The 23,889-nt window shown below is 38.5% G+C and overlaps 1 protein-coding gene across 2 annotated transcripts in view; it reads left to right on the top strand.

Annotated features, from left to right (window-relative positions):
• Positions 1-23,889, top strand: part of PLCB1 (phospholipase C beta 1) — an 865,816-nt gene that overhangs the window by 596,382 nt on the left and 245,545 nt on the right. For both annotated transcript variants that reach the window (XM_070382002.1, XM_070382003.1), the window contains exons 5-9: positions 6,856-6,935; positions 9,200-9,253; positions 10,274-10,349; positions 19,076-19,176; positions 20,402-20,568. In XM_070382002.1, the coding sequence (XP_070238103.1) occupies positions 6,856-6,935; positions 9,200-9,253; positions 10,274-10,349; positions 19,076-19,176; positions 20,402-20,568 (478 nt within the window). The remainder of the gene's footprint in view (positions 1-6,855; positions 6,936-9,199; positions 9,254-10,273; positions 10,350-19,075; positions 19,177-20,401; positions 20,569-23,889) is intronic.

Raw genomic sequence — 23,889 nt, 5'->3', positions numbered from 1 at the left:
GTCTGGTATTCCCATCTGTTTGAGAACTTTCCACAGTTTTTTGTGATCCACACAGTCAAAGGCTTTGGCATAGTCAATAAAGCAGGAGTAAATATTTTTCTGGAACTCTTTTGCTCTTTCGATGATCAGGTGGATGTTGGCAATTTGATCTCTGGTTCCTCTGCCTTTTCTAATTCCAGCCTGAACATCTGGAAGTTCATGGTTCACGTACTCTTGAAGCCTGGCTTGGAGAATTTTGAGCATTACTTTGCTAGCCAGAGATGAAGGCAATTGTGTGGTAGTTTGAGCATTCTTTGGCATTGCCTTTCTTTGGGATTGGAATGAAAACTGACCTTTTCCAGTCCTGTGGCCACAGTTGAGCTTTCCAGACTTGCTGGCATATTGAGAGCAGCACTTTTACAGCATCATCTTTCAGGATTTGAAATAGCTCAACTGGAATTCCATCACCTCCACTAGCTTTGTTCATAGTGATGTTTTCTAAGGCCCACTTGACTTCACATTCCAGGATGTCTGGCTCTAGGTGAGTGATCACACCATCATGATTACCTGGGTCATGAAGATCTTTTTGTATAGCTCTTCTGTGTATTCTTGCCACCTCTTCTTAGTATCTTCTGCTTCTGTTAGGTCCATACCATTTCTGTCCTTTATTATGCCCATTTTTGCACGAAATGTTCCCTTGGTATCTCTAATTTTTTTGAAGAGATCTCTAGTCTTTCCCATTCTATTGTTTCTTCTATTTCTTTGCATTGATCACTGAAGAAGGCTTTCTTATCTCTCCTTGCTATTCTTTGGAACTCTGCATTCAAATGGGTATATCTTCCCTTTTCTCCTTTGCCTTTCACTTCTCTTCTTTTTACAACTATTTGTAAGGCCTCCTCAGACAACCGTTTTACCTTTTTGTGTTTCTTTTTCTTGGGGATGGTCTTGATCACTGCCTCTTGTACAATGTCACAAACCTCCATTCATAGTTCTTTAGGCACTCTGTCTACCAGATCTATTCCCTTGAATCTATTTGTCACCTCCACTGTATAATCATAAGGGATTTGATTTAGGTCATACCTGAATGGTCTAGTGGTTTTCCCTACTTTCCTTAATTTTAGTCTGAATTTGGCTCATGATCTGAGCCACAGTCAGCTCCTGGTCTTGATTTTGCTGACTGTATAGAGCTTCTCCATCTTTGGCTGCAGAGAATATAATCAATCTGATTTCGGTGTTGCCCATGTGGTGATGTCCATGGTTGTCTTTTCTTATGTTGTTGGAAGAGGCTTTTGCTATGACCAGTGTGTTCTCTTGGCAAAACTCTATTAGCCTTTGCCCTGCTTCTTTCTGTATTCCGGCCAAATTTGCTTGTTACTCTAGTATTTCTTGACTTCCTACTTTGCATTCCAGTCCCCTATGATGAAAAGGGCATCTTTTTTGGGTATTAGTCTAGTAGGTCTTGTAGGTCTTCATAGAACTGTTCAGCTTCAGCTTCTTCAGTATTACTGGTCAGGGTATAGACTTGGATTACTGTGATATTGAATTGTTTGCCTTGGAAATGAACAGAGATCAGTCTGTCATTTTTCAGATTGCACCCAAATACTGCATTTTGGATTCTTGTTGACTATGATGGCTACACCATTTCTTCTAAGGGATTTTTGCCCACAGTAGTATATATAAATGTCATCTGAGTTAAATTCACCCATTCTAGTCCATTTTGTGGAGAAGGCAATGGCGACCCACTCCAGTATTCTCGCCTGGAAAATCCCATGGGCGGAGGAGCCTGGTGGGCTGCAATCCATGGGGTCGCTAAGAGTCAGACACAACTGAGCAACTTCACTTTCACTTTTCACTTTCATGCACTGGAGAAGGAAATGGCAACCCACTCCAGTGTTCTTGCCTGGAGAATCCCAGGGATGGTGGAGCCTGATGGGCTGCCGTCTCTGGGGTCGCACAGAGTCGGACACGACTGAAGCGACTTAGCAGCAGCAGCAGTCCATTTTAGTTCACTGATTCCTAAAATGTCAGTGTTCACTCTTGCCATCTCCTGTTTGACCACTTCCAATTTGCCTTGATTCATGGATCTAACATTCCAGGTTCCTATGCAATATTGCTCTTTACAGTATCGGACCTTGCTTCCATCACCAGTCATATCCACAACTGGCTGTTGTTTTTGCTTTGGCTCCATCTCTTCATTCTTTCTGGTGTTATTTCTCCATTCTTCTCCAGTAGCATTTTGGGCACCTACCAACCTGGGGAGTTCATCTTGCATTGTCTTATCTTTTTGCCTTTTCATGGTGTTCATGGGGTTCTGAAGGCAAAAATACGAAGTAGTTTGCCATCCCCTTCTCCAGTGGACCACGTTTTGTCAGAATACTCCATCATGACCCATCTGTCTTGGGTGGCCCTATATGGCATGGCTCATAGTTTCACTGAGTTAGACAGGGCTGTGGTCCATGTGATCAGATTGCTTAGTTTTCTGTGATTGTGGTTTCCAGTCTGTCTGCCCTCTGATGGAGAAGGATAAGAAGTGTATGAAAGCTTCCTGATGGGAGAGACTGACTGAGGGGGAAACTGGGTGTTGTTCTGATAGGTGGGGCCATGTTCAGTAAATCTGTAATCCAACTTTCTGTTGATGGGTGGGGCTGTGTTCACTCCCTGTAACTTGACCTGAGGCCAAACTATGGTGGAGGTAATGAGATAATGGCACCTCCTTCAACAGGTCCCATGCATGCACTGCTGCACTCAGTGCCCCTGACCCTGCAGCAGGCCACTGCTGACCCACGCCTCTGCCAAAGACTCCTGGACACTCATGGGCAAGTCTGGGTCAGTCTCTTTTGTGGTCACTGCTCCTTTCTCCTGGGTCTTGGTCTGCACAAAATTTTGTTTGTGCCCTCCAAGAAGGTTAGGCACAGGGATCTTCAAACTCCAGCTCCCTTTCTGCTCATCAGAAAGTTCAAGTTTTAATAGTGTTCTGCACAGGGAAGAATTACACCAAAATTACCATCTGCAGAGTTTGCTTGGTACTTCACCCTTCTGCCTCTTCCCTTCCCATTCCTGCTCACTTCCTGATAATGTTGCCCAAGAACACTTCATAATAAACCCATTTCTCCTAAATCCTGTCTCAGGTTCTGGGGAGCCCAAAGTAAACACATGTTGTTTTTTTGTTGTGCAGTTGCTAAGTCATGTCCCACTCTTTGTGACCCCATGAACTGCAACATACCATGCTGTTTTAGCTCCATATAATATGGACTGACACCAGTACCTAGCCAAGGATTGTGTTGTTTCTAAAGTTGTCTTGGTCACTGCTTGAGACCTTGAGTCTTTGATTCAGGCTGGATTAGATCTTCTGCATACCTCAAAAGGCTACAGGAAATCAGTGGATTCTAGGAATTCCATACTTGGAAATTTAGATGCTCACATTCTGAGAATGTGATGAAATAAGTTATGCCTTACTTTCTGAATGAGCTACGACTGTTCAGTGAATGTGGTAATGATGCAGTCCTTCAACTGGCTTTATAAAGAACCCATAGAAAGAGCAAAGGATCTAGAAGACATGTCCTGACCAATAACGTAGCCACAACTCCCAACTATGTGTGGATGTTGAACCCTTGAAAGGTTGCCAGTGCAAATTAAGATAGCTGTAAGTGCAGAATGCACACCTCATTTCAAAGACCAAGTGCATAAGAAGAAAAGAAAATTGCCCAATAATCTTATGTTGATTATATAGCAAATAATATGTTTGAAATATTGGGTTAAATAAAATTTATTATTCAATTTATTTCACCTGTTTATTTCTACCTTTTAAAAAAGTGGCTTCTGGAAATTTTAAATTATTTGTGTACCTCCCATTATATTTCTATTGAACTGAATGTAATAGAGGTCTTAGCTTTCAACCTTAAATGTCAGGCCAAATTAAATCTCCTTAGCTCTTCATAATACCTTCACTGTACCTATTTCTGGTGTGCAATTGGCCCCCAGTAAATATACAAAATGGTACACTGCCCTCAATTATAAATACTTTTACCAATGCATAAGGTTGCCATGGACTTCCCTGGTGGTTCAGATGGTGAAAAAGAGTCTGCCTGCAATGTGGGAGACCTGGGTTTGATCCCTGTGTTGGGAAGATCCCCTGGAGAAGGAAATGGCAACCCACTCTAGTATTCTTGCCTGGATAATTCCATGGAAAGAGGAATTGGCGGGCTACAGTCCATGGGGTTGCAAAGAGTCAGACATGACTGAGCAACTAACACACACACACACACACTCAAGGTTTCCTTGGAGTTGGAAAAGTCTACAGTTTGACCCCTAACCTGAAAAATATTAAGTATTATACCAGAAACATATTTTGAAAATCAGTGCCAGTAGTTATTACTCTTAGTTTAAAGTAATCTAATCTGAGAACATTTTATTTTAAAGCTATTAATAGTTATTCCAAAGTTTTCCTCTGTGTCCATCAAGTTTACTTCACTGACAGCTCTTCTGTACTGTCTTCCCCAAGCCCTCCACTAACAATCTGTAGAGTGTCAATACTTCTCACCTGGACTATGACAGCTTCATAATTGAGCCCCCATAATTGAGCATGGAGTCTTAACCAGTGAACCACGACAGAAGTCCCCAAACTCTACTTTTCTTTTTTAATTTATTTTTCCCCAACTCTACTTTTCTTGTTACAACTTCCCTTCTTTTTTTCCAATTCATTTTAGGCTACTCCCCATTCTCACTAAATTCTGCCAGTAAGTTATAACCCACAGAATAATGTGAATCTTTTTACAGAACATATGGTGTATAATGTTATCTGAGATTTTTCTTTGAAGTCCAAGTTATTTCAGGTGATAATTTAAGTGGCTTGATCACACTTATTTGTGCAAAATTGATCTGTGCTTAATGTGAATGTTTTTTGCTTAAGTTTATATAACCCCAGAATTTAAAAGTCTTCAGGGAAAATTCAGTTCAGTTCAGTTGCTCAGTCATAGCCAACTCTTGGACTGCAGCACACCACGCTGCAGTCAGTTCTTTTCCAATCAGTTAGTTCTTCACATCACGGGGCCAAAGTATATGAATCAGAGCTTCAGATTCAGCATCAGTACTTCCAATGAATATTCAGGACTGGTTTCCTTTAGGATTGACTGGTTGGATCTCCTTGCAGTCCAAGGGACTCCCAAGAGTCTTCTCCAACATCACAGTTGAAAAGCATCAATTCTTCGGTGCTCAGCTTTCTTTATGGTCAAGGAAAATTCAGTTCAGTTAAGTTCAGTCGCTCAGTTGTATCCGACTCTTTGTGACCCCATGGACTGCAGCACACCAGGCCTCCCTGTCCATCACCAACTGCCGGAGTTTACTCAAACTCATGTCCATCGATTCAGCGATGTCATCCAACCATCTCATCCTTTGTCATCCCCTTATCCTCCCACCTTCAATCCTTCCTAGCATCAGGGTCTTTTCCAATGAGTCAGTTCTTCACATCAGGTAGCCCAAGTATTGGAGTTTCAGCTTCAGCATCAGTCCTTCCAATGAATATGCAGGACTGATTTCCTTTAGGATGGACTGGTTGGATCTCCTTGCAGTCCAAGGGACTCTCAAGAAAATTAAAGATCTTTAATTTAAGGAGTTACATATCTATACTTGAATGGATAGGAGCATCTGTCATTGATAACTATTTGTGTGGCAGTTTATATTGTGCTGATTTTTCTAAATAAGCTCAATATTTTAAAATAAAAACAAACACACAAAACTCTGCTTAAAGTGTCCCTTTCCCTCCCTCATCACTTGGTACCCCAAGTTTTACCTCTATTATTTCTGTATTACATGATGGCATATTATTTGCATATTATCATAAACCAGGAGGCAAAACACAAAATAACAGTAAAAACTATAGTAGAAATAACAAAATTAGATGGAAAAGCTGTTGAACATTGAAGAGGGAGTCAAGTCAACTACAACATCAGATGATTACATTACTTAGCTCTTATCTCATCTTCTCTTAGAGACTTTTTTTGCAGCCCAGAATGTTGAGTGTTCCAGATCATCACCCAGAATGGAACTTCAGCTTTTTTTGTAGATTTGTTCTTTTGCATTTTTTATTTTGGATGCCAAGAGAAATCAGAGTTGGATGGTGTGAGGTAGGGATTGGGATTAGGACAGCAGTAAGGAATGGACAGAGCTGAGGGGAGGGAACAGTACTGAGTACCGTGTGACACTGGGACTGCAGCTAGTTGAGACATTTCTAGAACTGTACTTAACATTTAAAGATTCCCTGGTGTAGCTGTTTTGACTTGAGTAGTAAAATAGGAAGATCTTATTTGCAGATGTGTTGAAAATATGCATATGTGCTAAGTTGCTTCAGTCATACCTGATTCTTTGGTACCATATGGACTGTAGCCCGCCAGGCTCCTCTGTCCATGGCATTCTCCAGGCAGGAATACTGGAGCAGGGTGCCATTTCCTCCTCCAAGGGATCTTCCCAACCCAGGGATCAAACCTGCATAGGCAGGTGGCTTGTTTACTACTAACGCCACCTGGGAAGCCCTGTTGGAAATATAATTGACTACATTTTAAAATTCTCTATGTGTTAATAATGCAAGAAAAAGAGTGAGACATACTTGGTTATTAAAGGCAATACATCAGTTCTCTTATCTCTAGGTATTTTAAAAAGCAGGTAAAATTTTGTTCATGGGTAAAGAACATTTCCTTAGGAAAAGAGTAGTCATTCCGTGATCTGAATTTAATTGTGTCATTTTAACAGAGGGAAAAAAAGGGAAAAAACCCTTAGGCATACAAATTGAACTAATTTGTCTTCCTAGTAGCCTTGCTAAAAACATATGTCTAATGACTGCACAGTATTTAAGCTAATGAAAGTGTGATTCACATTTTTCAGGAATGGACAAATGAGGTTTTCAGTTTGGCAACAAACCTGCTGGCCCAAAACATGTCCAGGGACGCATTTCTGGAAAAGGCGTAAGTAGCTCTAATTTTATTGCAAAGGGTGTTGCTTCATCTGAGTCAGTTTCCTTTCTCCTTTGTGAGTCTTTTGTTTATGCTGCACTGGCTTCTCACATTGATAAACATAAATTTCCCTCTGGGACTTGTTAGAGAACTGATAGGTTCACTGCTTGGAATTGGAATACTTCCAGTAAAGATTGCTCTTTCCTCTGAGCTCTACATCTGTGTTACACTGAGAATGTCAATGCCTTTGACACTCAGTAAGGAGATACTTCTAAATCCTGGCAACTATGCCCAGAATCAAAAATTATTCATCTCAGAGAGTCTTCAGCCCTACATCTGCCTGCATTGTATTGATTATTAATCTGAGGAAGAGAACGAACAACATATGGGACTCAATTCTCCAGAGTCTAAGATCTCTGATAGATGCAGCTTAAATCAGTTAGCTGATGTCCTGATTCCTGTTCTTCTAGACAATCATAGCAACTGTTAGTAAGAAAGGAGAAAAAGAATGTAAGGGGAAAAGCAGAATGAAAAGGAAAAGAAAAAAAGCAAATCAGGAGTACCCAGTCACTCTTGAATTACATAGTTTTTCTGAAATTTATTTGACCAAGGAAAATAATGATTTCTGCCAGATGAGCAAGTAGGAAAGCTGGTTGTGATCAGTTTGGACACTGGATGTTCAGGAGGTTGGAAAGCCTTGAAATCAAAACCACAAATGGAAACATTACTAGGTGGTCCTCTATTTTTATTTAATAACTTTCTGTCTTCCCTCTTCTGTAAGACATACCCATCATTCCAAACCAAAGACTCCAGTCCACATTTCTTTCATACTCTTTCTTGAATTTCTTTTGCTGTTAACCCGGACTTCACAGGTTTACTCAAATGCTCTTTCGTGTCATCCTCTCATCGCATTACTTTGTCACCTTCAGGACCCTTTCTACATGCCTTCCCCTCTCCTCCTCCCTTTATTCTGCTTTTTTTTGTTGTTGTTTCAATTGTCTCCTTACCATTCTTCATCTAACAGACTTTCTGGAAAATCTGCTGTGCCACACAGAATGTTGGTGGAAAGTGACACGTAGACATAGCATGTTACAGCTAGTAAAACAGCTAGTTGGCTCATCATGCCTATTGCAGATGTCCACTTCCAACAGGCATCTCCCTATGAATAGCTGCTATGGTCATTCTAGAGCGTGCCTTTTGGGGAACACGCTGTAAGCATTTCTGTCGCATCTACACCTAGGAATGGAATGGCTGTGTGCATGAGCAGTTGGTGTCCCAGTTATATACTCCTCAATAGAGTTTGTAAGCATATTAAAAAGCAGAGACATTACTTTGCCAACAAGGTCCATCTAGTCAAGGCTATGGTTTTTCCAGTAGTCATGTATGGATGTGAGAGTTGGATTGTGAAGAAAGCTGAGTGCCAAAGAATTGATACTTTCAAACTCTGGTGTTGGAGAAGACTCTTGAGAGTCCGTTGGACTGCAAGGAGATCCAACCAGTCCATTCTAAAGGAGATTAGTCCTGGGTGTTCATTGGAAGGACTGATGCTAAAGCTGAAACTCCAATACTTTGGCCACCTCATGCGAAGAGTTGACTCATTGGAAAAGACTCTGATGCTGGGAGGGATTGGGGGCAGGAGGAGAAGGGGAAGACAGAGGATGAGATGGTTGGATGGCATCACCGACTCAATGGACGTGAGTCTGAGTGAACTCCGGGAGTTGGTGATGGACAGGGAGGCCTGGCATGCTGCGATTCATGGGGTCGCAAAGAGTCGGACACGACTGAGCAACTGAACTGAACTGAACCGAACTGAAGCTTTCCTATGCCTTCTCTCTGTCTACATGCCCAGAAGCAGTGAAAGAGATAAGTGCAGTTTTATATTCACACAATGGAATACCATACAGCAATGAGAGTGAAAGATTCATAGTGAAAAGCAAATATATGGATGGATCTTGAAAACATAATATTGAGTGAAAGAAGCCATAAAAGAGTGTGATTCTATTATGTAAAGTGCAAAATTAATCTGAATGTTTAAAGGCAGGATAATGGTTTGCTCTTGGGGGACCAGCTCTGGAAGGGGCATGAGAAGGGCTCCTGGGGTTCTATTAAAATAAGAATATTCTTTTTCTTGATGTGGGTGCTGATTGCAGAAACCTGGACAATAGGTGAAAATTCAGCCAACTGTACATATGAAAAAGCCTTTTTCTATGCATTTGATTCTTCAATAAAAAGCTTTTTTTAAAAAAATTAAACACTGTTTTCTGCTTCTCCAACAGGTATACTAAACTTAAGCTGCAAGTCACTCCAGAAGGACGCATTCCTCTCAAAAAGTAAGCTGTGCAAGCGATTCCCATTATTTTCTATTTCTGTTTCCTCAGAGACCTGAATCTGTGCTGTGCCTCTGCTCTGGTCCAGGGGAGCCTGGAGCTGTGTGGTCGCCAGGCCCCACATGCACTGTATGTGCATTGGTGCAGCTGCTTTCCTCACAGAGGTTTCCTGGGCTTCCTCCTTCCCCGTGGCGTCACTTTCAAGGAACACCAAAGCAGGAAGTGGGTGGAGGGGATGGGAGACCTTTGCTGTTAAACCTAAAAGAACATCTGAGACCCAGATTTAGTGTAGGAATGGGAATTAGGCAACCGTGATGCCTCTTTCTTCCAAGATGACACTAGCCTTGAAAAAAGGGTTGCAAACTCAAATGTCAACAGAAGTTAGGCAGAGAACATCCATGACAAAGCAGGCCAGGGGCAAGAAGGAAAACTGAAGAATGAAATCTGTCTCAAAGAGACAAGGATAACTCAGCTCTACCAGATTTCCCATGGGGCTAGTGGTTTCCAGGTGATAGATTTCCTAATGTTTCAATAGAACCCATAAATCCAAATTATTAAACTGTCCATTATTTAAGTTATATATTTTAAAGCAAAATCACTGACCAAAAAAGTGCATTTCTAGACCATATTCAGTCAAAAGCCTTCAACTTTTGACAGCTACCAGTGAGCTTCTGCTCATAAAAAGGTATTAATTAATAATAATATTAACAATGTACACTTTCAGAGCAGTGGGTAGCAGCAAGGAAACAAAATTGTTAAGATATTTATTTTAAAGCTTAATACTAGAAGCATTTTTAATGCAATGGTTTTTAATTGGGTCATCATTGTCTCAAAATATTAATTTTCTATTAGACACTTTGATTTTGAAAAGCACACACATATATCTCTCAGAGCGCAGATGCTGATACTGGAGCAAGTGTTATATTTTAGGTCTTTACAGGTGAGGGATGCCGAGGTTTGAGTGAGTGGGGTGTTGCGGCTGGCATCTGCAGCTCTCTCACCTGGCCTGCTTTCCCTTCACAGCATATACCGCCTGTTCTCAGCAGACCGGAAGCGAGTCGAGACAGCTTTAGAGGCTTGTAGTCTTCCATCTTCAAGGGTGAGCATGACGCCTTCCTAAAATTACCACTGCTTAATAGCTCTGGATAATCATGCTAAAATATACCATGCCCTGATATTATCCAAACATTTTTAAAGTTAAGAATATGACTTATTTGTTAATATTTACAATATATGGGTCTCTATGTATCTTTTTCAATCCCGTAATCCCAGTATTTTCAATAAGAAAGCCCCTTGTTCTTTGTAAATTTTTTAAAAAAATAACCAACTAATGCCAAAAATGTATTGGCAAAAAAATATTAACATTATCAAGAATTTAAGCTGCTCATTAATAACAAATCCTTTCTTGATGTTCCTTGAGATATTAACTGATGATTAAGAATTATGATTAGGAGGATTTTAAAATATTAATTTCATTTTATCTCCCTTTTAAAAGTCTAGGTTTAAGACTGATAAGTTAATAAGTAGAATGGCAGTACATTTTTATAAATAAATGTTATTTGCATACTATGCAGGGCAGTGCTCAAAAGGCTTTGTCTGGGAAGGGTGCAGAATCAAAACATTTTGGATGTTGCCTACTTTGCACCTAAGTGACAGATAGGTGAGAGGACAAGGATGTGAGATGCTTTTGGTTTTTCGCCTAGTGCGTTTGAGGCACGTAGTATATTACGGAGAAGGCAATGGCACCCCACTCCAGTACTCTTGCCTAGAAAATCCCATGGATGGAGGGGCCTGGTAGGCTGCAGTCCATGGGGTCGCTAGGAGTCGGATACAACTGAGCGACTTCCCTTTCACTTTTCACTTTCATGCATTGGAGAAGGAAATGGCAACCCACTCCAGTGTTCTTGCCTGGAGAATCCCAGGGACGGGGAGCCTGGTGGCTGCCGTCTGGGGGGTCGCACAGAGTCGGACACAACTGAAGTGACTTAGCAGCAGCAGCAGCACTATACATTAACCTCCTAAAAAAAGTAATTTGCCTTCATTTAAATGCATTTCTACATACTTGGTTCTAAAACAATTTACTGTTGTTTCTGGGGTAACTGGGTATATTGCATAAAACCTTTTTCTTGTCCTCTATGCAGAACACTCCTTTCTTTTACAAATTATTTTTATCCTCGTATCTAAGCAACAAGTAAGCAAAAATAACACTTATACCCAAGAAAGAACCTCTGAGTCTCTTGAAACATACTGGCAACATTGAAGTTGCACTGAATGAAGTTGAGAAAACATTCTTAAATTGTGAATAAGTTATGAAAAGTGTCAAGAGCTGTTGCGTTGGCCAGTTCTTATTGAGAATTTTTTTGAAAAAAAAAAATGAAACAGATTAAAGACTTTTGTAGGTAACAGAAAAGAAAAGAGTGACTGTTTGCTGTCAGTCTCTTGCTGTCTGTGGAAAAAGTTGCTGATGCTGCAAACAGGACAGAACTATGGAAGGGCTCCCCAAAACGTTTCAGCATCACTTTAATAAGCAAAAGAAAATGATCAAGCTTGTTATTATTGCTCTTTTGTTTCATGCTTTGGAGCCAGAAGATGTAACAGTTAAGATCCTGTCCTTGACTCAACAAATATGTCTTTTTTAAATTCGACCTGTAGTATTTTTTCTTATTTTTTTAATTGAAAAATAATTGATTTATGTGTGTTGATTATGCTCTACAGCAAAATGATTCCACTATGAATACAGTTTTTTCCTATGCTATACAGTAGAACCTTGTTATTTATTTATCCTGTATATTAATATAATAGTTCAGTTCAGTTCAGTTGCTCAGTTGTGTCCGACTCTTTGCGACCCCATGAATCACAGCACACCAGGCCTCCCTGTCCATCACCAACTCCCGGAGTTCACTCAGACTCACGTCCATCAAGTCGGTGATGCCATCCAGCCATCTCATCCTCTGTCATCCCCTTCTCCTCCTGCCCCTAATCCCTCCCAGCATCAGAGTCTTTTCCAATGAGTCAACTCTTCGCATGAGGTGGCCCAAGTACTGGAGTTTCAGCTTTAGCATCATTCCTTCCAAAGAACACCCAGGGCTGATCTCCTTTAGAATGGACTGGTTGGATCTCCTTGCAGTCCAAGGAATTCTCAAGAGTCTTCTCCAACACCACAGTTCAAAAGCATCAATTCTTTGGTACTCAGCTTTCTTCACAGTCCAACTCTCACATCCATACATGACCACTGGGAAAACCATAGCCTTGACTAGACGAACCTTTGTTGGCAAAGTAATGTCTCTGCTTTTGAATATGCTATCTAGGTTGGTCATAACTTTCCTTCCAAGGAGTAAGCGTCTTTTAATTTCATGTCTGCAGTCACCATCTGCAGTGATTTTGGAGCCCAGAAAAATAAAGTCTGACACTTAGCATCTGCTAATCCCAAACCACTAATCCACCCCTCCCCCCATCTCCCCCTCACCTCACCTTTTCCCTTTGGTAACCCTAAATTTGTTTTTGATATCTCTGAGTCTGTTTCTATTTCATAGGTAGATTCATTTGAGCCATATTCTATATTCCACATATAAGTAAAATCACATAGTATTCTTTCTCTGTCTATTTTATTTCACTAAGCACGATGCTCTCCAAGTCTGTCCGTGTTGCTGCAAATAGCATTATTTAATTCTTCTTTAAGGATGAATGGTATTCCATTATATACACCACGTATATTCCACTATATTTTTATCCACACCTTCTTTATCCATTCAGACTCAAGGAGTATCTCTTGAGCTCTTATTGTGTGCCCTCCATCCCTGATAATATGGTAGTGAGAAAAATAAAATTCCAGTCCCAGGATTCAAGGACTATACATTCTCTGAGGGTGCCAGTTAAAAAATTCAACTGACACATGTAAATTGGGGAAAACGCCATGAACAAATGGAATGGAGCATTGCTATTGAGAATAAGAGAAATTCATTCCAGAAAAAGAAAACTGTGCAGCACCATGAGTCTGGAAAAAGTTTACCAGTTTAAGTAACTGTAAAAATATCACTGTTTTAAGCATGAAAAAAGAAGCGTGAAACATTTAGAAAGATGTGCAAAGAATTTGTTTTCTCTGTAGTTGTTCCTGATTTGACCTTTACCTGATTTGACCTAACATCTTGTTGTGGGGGAGGAGATAAAAAATGTTAACTTGTTACTATAAATCTAGCCAAGGGAAAAAGGAATAGAAGAAACTGAATAGAAAATCAAATCCATCAATCAGTTCTCTGCAAATTACAACTTTCTAAACAATTGGATTCTGAGAATTCAGTCAATAATTACAAATTGAGTCTTTATAATCCACTGTGTCTTTTATTTATAGGTTTGCACTTTCAAACCAGTGTCAACTGGAGACATTTTTAAAGGAAAATGAGATTCAAATAGCAGGGTTTAAATTGAAACAATATTTATCTTTAGTAAATTAAATGTTATGACAATTTTCTGAAAACAAATTGGAGATTTAAAAAAAAATCAACCTCCATCATAAAGTTTTTAAAACTCATTATTCACAGTAAAGTATACTCTACTTGGAGGAGTGGTAGAATTAGATGCTGTGAAAAGATCTATAAACCAAAGTCAGTTTCAGAGCTAGGAAACACATGTTTCCTGGAACTGGCTATATATTTTGAATCTTTGCTGTAATTTCATATCTACAGAACAGTGGCTCTAGAAAATATCCACTAATTACCAAAGGTGTACTGACAAGAGGTGTTTTAAACGCTTCACAGAAGAAAAGGTTACATAAATGGCAGATTGTGTTAATTACGGTACATATGGGGAGCCTCGTACAGCCGGTGGTTGTGCAAACTCATTTGAAAGGACCCTGATGCTGGGAAAGGTTGAAGGTGGGAAGAGACGGGGATGACAGAGGATGAGATGGTCGGATGGCATCACCGACTCAATGGATATGAGTTTGGGTAAACTCTGGGAGTTGGTGATGGACAGGGAGGCCTGGAGTGCTGCAGTCGCAGAGAGTCAGACACGACTGAGTGACTGGACTGAACTGAACTGTTCAACTAGGTTTAATTGTGTTCTGTAAATAGATACATTACCAGAAATACTGTGGATATCCTGTTGTGATTTTTTTAAACATTATCTTTGTGCACATTGTTAGGGATAATTAATGTGCTTGAACTCGTATCCTGATCAACATGATCCATCGAAATAACAATAACAATAACCTTAATGGGTACTCCTTTAGCTATTTCAATTGCTTATTAAAGTTACCTTAATTGTTTAAAAGTAGTACTGTATGTAAAAAGAGAGGCAAACCAATGACTGTCTTCTATTAATAATCCAAATATATATTTCAGTGAGAACTTTGAGACCTTTCCATATTCATAAAATTGGTACTTTGCCCACAAGCTTTCTGAGAACAGAAAATAATTTACTTGCACCAAATTCCCTTAGATTTAAGGCTTTTTTAACTTGAAAAAAAGCTTAGTGACATTTGGAATCACATTATAATCTTGGCATAGCACTGGCCTTTTAATGAAAAAAATAGGAATAAATCTATGTATTTTTTAAATAATAAATTTTACTATAGCTATCAACATACATGTAATACAACCCCCCAAAAAAAGTGATTATTTTGGATTTACAGAATTTGATACATTTTAGTAAAGAATAGTATGAATGAAATTCACAAAAGAACTTCTCCCAGGATAACTGCAATATGTTGACTTTCTCCTATACCTTATACCCAGAATGTAAATCAGGAATAGAGTTACTTATTCAGCTGTGAATGTTAAAATCACTAATACACAATTCCATTTTAGAACCACATTAAGTATTTGGTTCATTATCAGTAGCTTACTTGTAATTATTTCACATCCTCTCTGGCTGTAACTTTTGTTTTATCTCTTTAGAACAAAAATATTAAGAGCAGGTTGAAATCCTGAATTTACTGGAAAATGATTCATTTATTAGGCAAGATAAAATGTGCATGTGGACTCCTTATTCATTAGAGTCCACTGAAATTAATGTTTCAGAATAACACTTCTGAATGTTAAATAATTATTTATTACAGAGTTTTTAAATCTATAAATGTATAAATAAGAAAATACAAACAATATCCAAAAACTGGCTTGAAATTTAGTTTTCTGGATTACAGCATGAGTTGAGGAATCAAGAAACCTTAATTTAAAACATAGAAAACCTGCCCCCACCAACTTGATGCCATAGACAAGTTTTCAAAACTCCCATCTCCTTAGTGTTTGTATCTGTAAAAGTGATCACTAACCATTCCGACCTCATAGAGCTGACAAGGAGTTAAATGAAAGCATTCAAGTAAAGCTCCTGGATCTATATGCTTGGCATATAGTAAGTGCTCAATAAATATTTATTCTTATTATCCTCTGAGAATTATTTATATGCATATATAAATATGCATATCTCTCTCTTTTTTATGTACATGTATTTTTTCCCAGATTCTTTTTTTCCCTTATGGAGCATCATGAAATACTGAGTATGGCTCCTTGTGCTATGCAGTAGGTCCTCGTTGGTTATCTACTTTACGTACAGAAGTGTGTGTGTATTAACCCCAAGCTCCTGGTTTACCCCTCCTCGCCCTTCTCCTTTGGTGACCATAAGTTTGTTTCTATGCCTCCGGGTTTATTTCTGTTTTGTATGTAAGTTCATTTGTGTCATTTGTTAGGATTCTACATATAAATGATATAATATTTGTCTTTGTCCGGCTTACTTCACTTTGTTATTTTTAATTTGGCACGTAGGTATTTCATAACGTGTTTTTGGGATCTGGAAATGTGAACACCATCGGTACTACCTTCAAGTTATGCTGAAGGTAGATTCTTTGTATTCAACCACAGAATTGAAGCAACTCCATTTTTAATGAAAATACTTTGTAGTTTCTGGAATAAATGGGCCTGATTCAGACTGTATTAGCCTTCTTAATCCTTCTTCCAAAAAAGTTTGATAGTAATGGCAACAAATAATCATTGATGATCTGTTTTGTGTTGGAGGCATGATGAGGTAAACGAAGTCCTGGACCACAAGACAGATCTAAGGTCTGGTGCCATAGCCTGAGGGAATTCAGCAAACATTCATCAGGTGTATATTATCTGCCAGGCATTATTCTAGAGACACAAAGGAATTAAATAAGAGCTAGTGCGCCTTATTCAAAAACACACAGTCTAGTCGATGATCAGAAATATAAAAACTAAAGGAAACTGTGTGGTGGGTGCTATAGAGAAGGTACATGCAGGTGGATTGCAGACACGCAAAACAAGAACGTGTCATCTCTACCTGGTTGGTTAAGACGTGTTCACAGAAGAGTGTCTGACGTTTTGGTATGCTCTTGAGCCTCATCCTTGGGTTTCGTCCTGCTCAAACACAATGAGTCTGTTCTATCCACTTTACCAAATCATGAGACCCTGGAAAATAAAATACGTGAATGATCTTTGCACATTCCAGCCTTACTTAAAATGTAAGGAATTATTAACTGACCATAGCTTTTCCCTCAATATCTCCTCCATATTCTTTCACTTTAGCTTTCAGTGATGCTCATTTCAACTTATTGCTCCAAAACGTTTTTCCCTCATTTTTACCCACTGACCCCAAAGGGTATCCTCATCAGTCAAGTTGGGCCAAAGAAAAATGAAACTGTATTGAAACATTTTCCATTTTCTAGGTGCTAACATCCGACTGGTAATAAAAGTAATATTGTGTTTATTCAGATTATTTCATCAATGTGTTCCCTCTAATAAGAAGTTCTAATTTATAGCTGGTAAATTAAAAAATAGAGTTTTAGTAAAGTATGTCATTTTATGAAATGTGTATGGACTCTTTTGTAAATGGCTTTAGTTGAATCTGATGTCTTGTGGGAAGCATATTTGCTATCAACTTCCATCTTTTTCATAAATTACATTCATTCATTTAGTAAATATTTATTATGGACCCGCTATATGCTACAGAGACTGAGAAGTTAACAAGCAACACACAGGTCCTAGTTTGTGTCGGTCTGCAGGTTAGCAAGTAACACGGAAAACTGTACAGTTGGAAGCACAAAACCACGTTAAATAAGAACTGAAACAGGAGACAAGATGGTGTGAGGGTAGCACAGAATGGAAATTAAAACCTGGTGTAGGAGGAAGAGGTTTTAAGCTAAGACAAGAAGGGAGGAAGATAAAGGAAGCCGCTAAGAAAAGGAAGACAATGATTGATACCTTCGACAAAATCTGCTTGTATGCTTTTAGTGAGATCAGGAGGAGGGCAAGTAGAGTGAGCTCTAAATAGTAATGAAATAGTGGGGAGTATAAGAGAACAAATTTGGGGTTCATCAACTCCAATAAAGTCTGATGCTTGAGTTGGCCAAATGAGGCACTGATTATTTCCTGGAGATTTGTTTTTAAATCTCTCTTCCCTGTATCTCTCGGAATAGCAATGCTCATTTTTGTCTATTTTCAAAGCTACTTATAAGAGACATGGGTGTCTAACTCAGAGAGTGTGGCAGTTAAAAAAGTGTACATTCTCCAGTCAAAAGGATTTCTCTCACTTTGTAAATTAAATGGAATTTTGGAAACCTGTTCATAGGTTAAACTTTTCCCCATTTTATGAGTGGCAAAACATCATGAAACAATATGTTGGAATTTCCTTCTTGGAACTGGCTGCTTGTACTCATGATTTCAAAGTTAGTGTCCAGGTAACTGAGCTTAATCATTTAATGCTTCTTGCTATATATAAATGATATGCGTTGTTTGGTTGTCTCAAAATGCTATTTTGCAAAATGGACTTTTTTCCTGTTCTATAAATCAATTTAGTAAAGAAAATGTTATTTTATTTATTCATTTCTCAAATATAGGACTCCTGCTGTTTGCCAAGTGGTGAGCTAAGTTTTCTTATCTGTTAGCAAGCAGTGCAGTCTCAGACAATAATTTTTAGATACTTCTATAAAAATATATTTACAAAAATATGTATGTGGTAAAAGGAAGGATGTTTTCTTTGATTTAAGGGCTTAAAAATAAAAATAATCATATAAACACATACCCGAAATAGGAAAAGCGGCGTGAAGAGTGTCCTTCCTGTTAACAAATGCTGGAAGACATGCTTCCAGTTTCCATGGCAGCTGCACTAAACAGACAGTTTAGTCACAGAAGTCAGCTTTTATATCAGTGACTTGCTTTCTAAACAGTAGGACTGAGGGGAATCAGTGACCAATAATGACTGGTGTCCTACTTAGGAAAACTGTGTTGCAACTTATCAGTTTACTTTAAAAAAGAAAGAACACTGTTTGAAAAAAAAAAAAGACACAAAATTGGAATTTTATGTTTTCATTTTGAAAATATCTTTCTCCAGGTTCTTGAAAGAAAAATACATTCATTCAAAAGTCTGCTAAACAGCACATAAGCAATGTGAATGTCCTTCATGCCACTGATCTGTACACTTAAAAGTGGTGAAAATGACTTATTTATGTTCTGTGTATTTTATCACAATTAAAAATGAGGTTAAAGTCACCAGGAAAAGCAACCTAAAAGAAAAAAATTGCTGAACAGACCATGTTTCACTAGGTCTAACTTACTTTAGAAATTGCCTTAACATCCCTTCAGAAGGAGAAAACTCTTAAGCTTAAAATATAATGAGAAAACAGAAAATTAGTTTTTGGTACCTCAAAAACTAGTGTCCCTGTAATGCTAGCCCATAGATGCTTTCTGAGTGCTTACCCTGAGCTCTTAAAAGAAAAGAAAGAGGAAAGGAGGAGGGAAGGAGGAAAGAGAGACAAAACAGGGAGGAAAGATAATGAAGAAAAAGACCATTTACTGACCCTCTTATTTTATTCCCCAGAATGATTCGATACCTCAAGAAGATTTCACTCCTGAAGTGTACAGAGTTTTCCTGAACAACCTTTGTCCTCGACCTGAAATTGATAACATCTTTTCCGAATTGTAAGAGAATACATTTTAACCTGTTTGTTCCTGCTTACAGTGGTACTCAGTGGTACTCAGTGTGGCTGTAGTGGAGTGGTAGAGGGAGATGTCAGAAATTCTTTGTACAATGAGTAACAGCAGTGTTTCTGCGTCATTTGTTGGAGACCATCACACATTCCTACCTCTGAGGTTCAATCACTGCTTGTAATGAGTGAAATTTGCTGTGACTTGTTGCAGGGTGTCATTGTCTTAATATTCTCGAGGGTCTCTGCATGGTTTGAAGACTGTGGCTAGAACTGAGTGGCATGTAGGCAAGAGTCTTTGCAGAGATAGTCTCATGTTGTAGAAAGAATGCTGAACCGGGAACCTGTCATCATACTTCTCTGCATTGCATCAGTGAAATGAGAATTTCAGATCACTAACCCTCCCCCCCAGCTGAAAATTGTTTGCTTTTATATTAGAAATTATACAGACATTACTTTTTTTAAATGATTTTTTTAAGAAGCAAATCAAAACACCAAGGCAAATATGGGGAAGTAGCAATTTAACCTCCTTGATACACTGAAATCCACATGCTGACAGACCAATCCAAAATTGATAAGCTAAATAAAAATTTTTTTCATATGGAAATCAAGCACAGTACTTTGCTGAGTTCATTGCCACCAGTTATTGATAGAACATCTGCAACATCTGTACCTCTGAACTTGTCTTTGGGTTGTCAACGGGATTGAAATGGGAAGTTTGAATCACACTACATTTCAGAGTTATAGACTCTTGCTGAAACATAATTTTAATGAAAAGGAAAATGTCCCCAATCATATTTGTTCTTTTTAGTAATGAGTAATAAATACATCTTTAGGGTGATTAAGCAGAATATGAGAATTTGATGACTAAACCAGTTTAGCATCATAATCAAAACAGCAACCCATAACCTGTGTTCCCTTTAGAGTGCTGCACCTTCACACACAGAATACATGTTCCCTACTGTGGTTTTCTTTTGCATCTGGTATAGTTCAAGGGCATTGGGATTTGGTGGCAGTCATTGCAAAGTGTTTGCATCCCACAGAGATACAGCAGTTGTGATGGAGCAACACAGTGTGTTTAGGGCAAGATAGGAATTCCAGTATAGCATGCTCTTGCCAGGTATGGCAGGCATTTATTTCTACAGAGCTGCTAAATGCAAATACATGCATGAGACTTGACAGAAAAACCTGCTAATTTCCTGGTGTTTAACTGTTTTTAGTGGTGCCAAAAGCAAACCATACCTTACAGTTGATCAGATGATGGATTTTATCAACCTCAAGCAGCGAGATCCCCGGCTAAATGAAATACTTTACCCACCTTTAAAGCAAGAGCAAGTCCAAGTGTTGATTGAGAAGTATGAACCTAACAACAGCCTCGCCAAAAAAGGTCAGTTCACTTTTTCCCACACCAGAATGAGGCTCGAGTTCTAATTGTGAGTGGGCCACTCTTCATAGTCACGGACATCAAGGGTCATTTAGGGTTTTTTGTTTTTTTTTTTTAAGTTTGGTATGTGATGTTTATCTGGTGGCTCATTTGGTAAAGAATCTGCCTGCACTACAGGAGACCTGGGTTTGATCTCTGGCTTGGGAAGATCCCCTAGAGAAGGAAATAGCAACCTACTCTAGTATTGCTGCATGGGAAATCCCACGGACAGAGGAGCCTGGTAGACTACAGTCCATGGGGTCACAAAGAGTCAGCCATGACTGAGCAACAAAGCCGTCGCCATCACTGTGTGATGTTTGTGTTGTTGTTATGTATACATGTGTATGTAACATCATTTTGGGGACTTCCCAGGTGGTGCTCGTGGTGAAGAACCCACCTGCCAATGCAGGAGACTTAAGAGATGTGGGTTCAATCCCTGGGCTGGGAAGATCCCCTGGAGGAAGGCATGGCAACCAGCTCCGGTATTTTTACCTGGAGAATCCCCTGGACAGAGGAGCCTGACGGGCAACAGTCCATGGGGTTGCAAAGAGTCAGACACAACTGAAGTGACTTAGCGTGCATGCAACATTGTTTTTTAAATGTCTAATCATTTGTTTTGTTTTAAATTTTCCCCATGACTGAATGCACCTTTCTTCAGACAGGATACTCACTATCTTAAAAATTACCCTTTTGGTTCTGTTTCTAGTTCTGTGACATGACCCACAGATATTTCTAAATCACTAACACTGAAGAGAATACTCAATCCATTAGAACCTTATCTTATTCTAGCTTACACTATTGAATTTTTCCACTTGAAATAATATTTTAAACTTTGTTCTTCTGTGCTTAAAGAATTTAGTGTTTGTAAGAGGAAAAAACTGGTATCAGATTGATGAACTAAATTGCCAGAAAGTTATTGAAATATTTATATCTTTGATTCTGGAGAAAAGACTTGCAAAAATAAATCATGAAAATTCAGTTTCAAGGAGTTTCTAATCGTATTAATATGTGACATCATTGTCTCTGAACTGGATCATCAGTTCTTCCTTTATCACTAGTGACCAAGTCTCCCTGGATTGAAATTCCTTCACTGAGAAAATTAGTATGTTATTACTGATGTTACTGTAAATTGCCTAGATATTGTCCAACTTGGACAATATTCCATAAGGAGTAAAGAAAATAAAGTGCAATTAAATAATTATTAAGAAGAAATATATTTCCTGTTAATATGCAAGTAATTCATAAGTAACAGACAGCTCTGGTAAGCTTATGGTCATTAATAAGAATAGTTATCATAAAAGTAGATTTAAAAGTTAGTTTTGCATATTGCATTTTTTTCTGGAACTAGTCCTCTAAATGAGAAATGGAAGTATTTATTAATATCAAAGTAATATTCTTTCCTGGAGAATCCCATGGATAGAGGAGCCTGGTGGGCTACAGTTCATGGGGTCGCAAAGAGTCGGACACGACTGAGCGACTTCACTAACGAACTAATATCTTATCATTAATTCTATTCTACATGTTATTAGTTGAGAATTTAGAGATGATTTACTTTAGTTTTTAGTTTTATTACTTTACATATTTTCATTCTAGTCTGTTTCTGTGTCAGGCACTTTGCCTTTGCTGTAGCATCATTCTTGCCGTTGCTGACGTTGAAGGAAACGACTGGCCCAACAGCACATGTTGGTGTTGCCAGGCCAGCCCTCCAGCCTCCTCAGGTCTGGTGCTCTTTCTTCCCTGGTGCCATAGACTTGGGATTTCTCCCTATCATTAAACCAGAGACTCCTCGGGAATTTCGCATGGATAGCTTGACCGTTCCCTTCTGAAGTCCAAACTTCGCCAAAAATAACTAACAGTGTTTTAACAAGTCCGACAAGACTTCTAAAAACAGCCCATGACACCAGGAAAACAAAAAGCTCTTGTGAAACCGATGAGGCCCTTCAGAATCTAAACCGTGCCCGTTTCTCATCCCCTCACACCACACTGCTGATGGTCCGAACTTCATCTAGTGTGTGACACCCCATACATGACTCAGACAAAGTAGAGGATACAAAGGAAAATGTTCTGATAGGTTATTGTAAAACTCTGTCATCCTGGAGAAACCAATTTTGATTCTAATGGAAATTAAGATTAGACTCTTGCAAATGCAAGAGTGTTTAGTGCCGTTTTGCAGCCATACTAGATATAAATTCCATAATCATGCAGACATATATAATTCAGGTATATTTAATACAGCAACTCTGAGGACTTACCTGGTTAAAGACTCCATGCTTCCACTGCAGGGGGTTTGTGTTCAATCTCTGGTCAGGGAATTAAGATCTCACAAAACAAAACCAATAAATGAATAAATAAAATTTAAGACATAAAATAGCAATTTAATTTATTTTTCTACAACTTTATTTTTTCTACACCTTCATATGGTAATTGATTGTGAAGTCTCCATGTCAGCCTTGATGTGATTTTTTTTAACCACAGTATTCATTTCTCAATCCCAAAACTTCAATAAGAAGATGAACTTGTGATGTCTCACACCAAGTCGTTTTGTCTGCTGCTTGGGCTCTGTTTATGTGAACAACAAAGATTAGAGAAGATTGTTTTGTTTTTCTAGAAACTGTTGTAACATTGTCAAAAGGATAACAATTTTGAAATATGTGTTTGTAGTAATAAGAAATAGTTGGATTAGACTTCAATTTTTTAGTAACGAAGACTTTGAGATATTTTTTCCAAATTTGTTCAAAGTTTTTTTTGACATTGCAGTTCATATTATTTGATGTTTGACTTTTAACATATTTTTAGGAACTCCTTTATATGTCCAACAAAGTACAATTTAATAAAGTATTTATTATATGGCTTCATTGATTGATATGCAAGGAAATTAGCTTTCATTTATTATGTGACTTTCAAAATATACATTATCATTTTGCAAAGCAGGAAACCAAATCTTTGAGATCAAATGTATACCTGTGGCGGATTCATGTTGATATATGGCAAAACCAATACAATATTGTAAAGTTAAAAAAAAAAATAAGATCTCATATCAAGATACTCTTCAAAAAAGCAGTTTTTAATTTTCAATGAGCTAATATCTTTTTTAATTAATTTATTTTTTACTGAAGGATAATTACTTCACAGAATTTTGCTGTTTTCTGTCAAACCTCAACATGAATCAGCCAAAGGTATACATATATCTCCTCCCTTTTGAACCTCCCTCCCATCTCCCGCCCCATCCCACCCCTCTAGGTTGATACAGAGCCCCTGTTTGAGTTTCCTGAGCCATACAGCAAA

This window comes from Bos mutus, chromosome 13 (genome assembly GCF_027580195.1).
Source record: "Bos mutus isolate GX-2022 chromosome 13, NWIPB_WYAK_1.1, whole genome shotgun sequence".
In the NCBI taxonomy this organism is placed as follows: domain Eukaryota; kingdom Metazoa; phylum Chordata; class Mammalia; order Artiodactyla; family Bovidae; genus Bos; species Bos mutus.
This window is presented reverse-complemented; position numbering and strand designations above follow the sequence as displayed.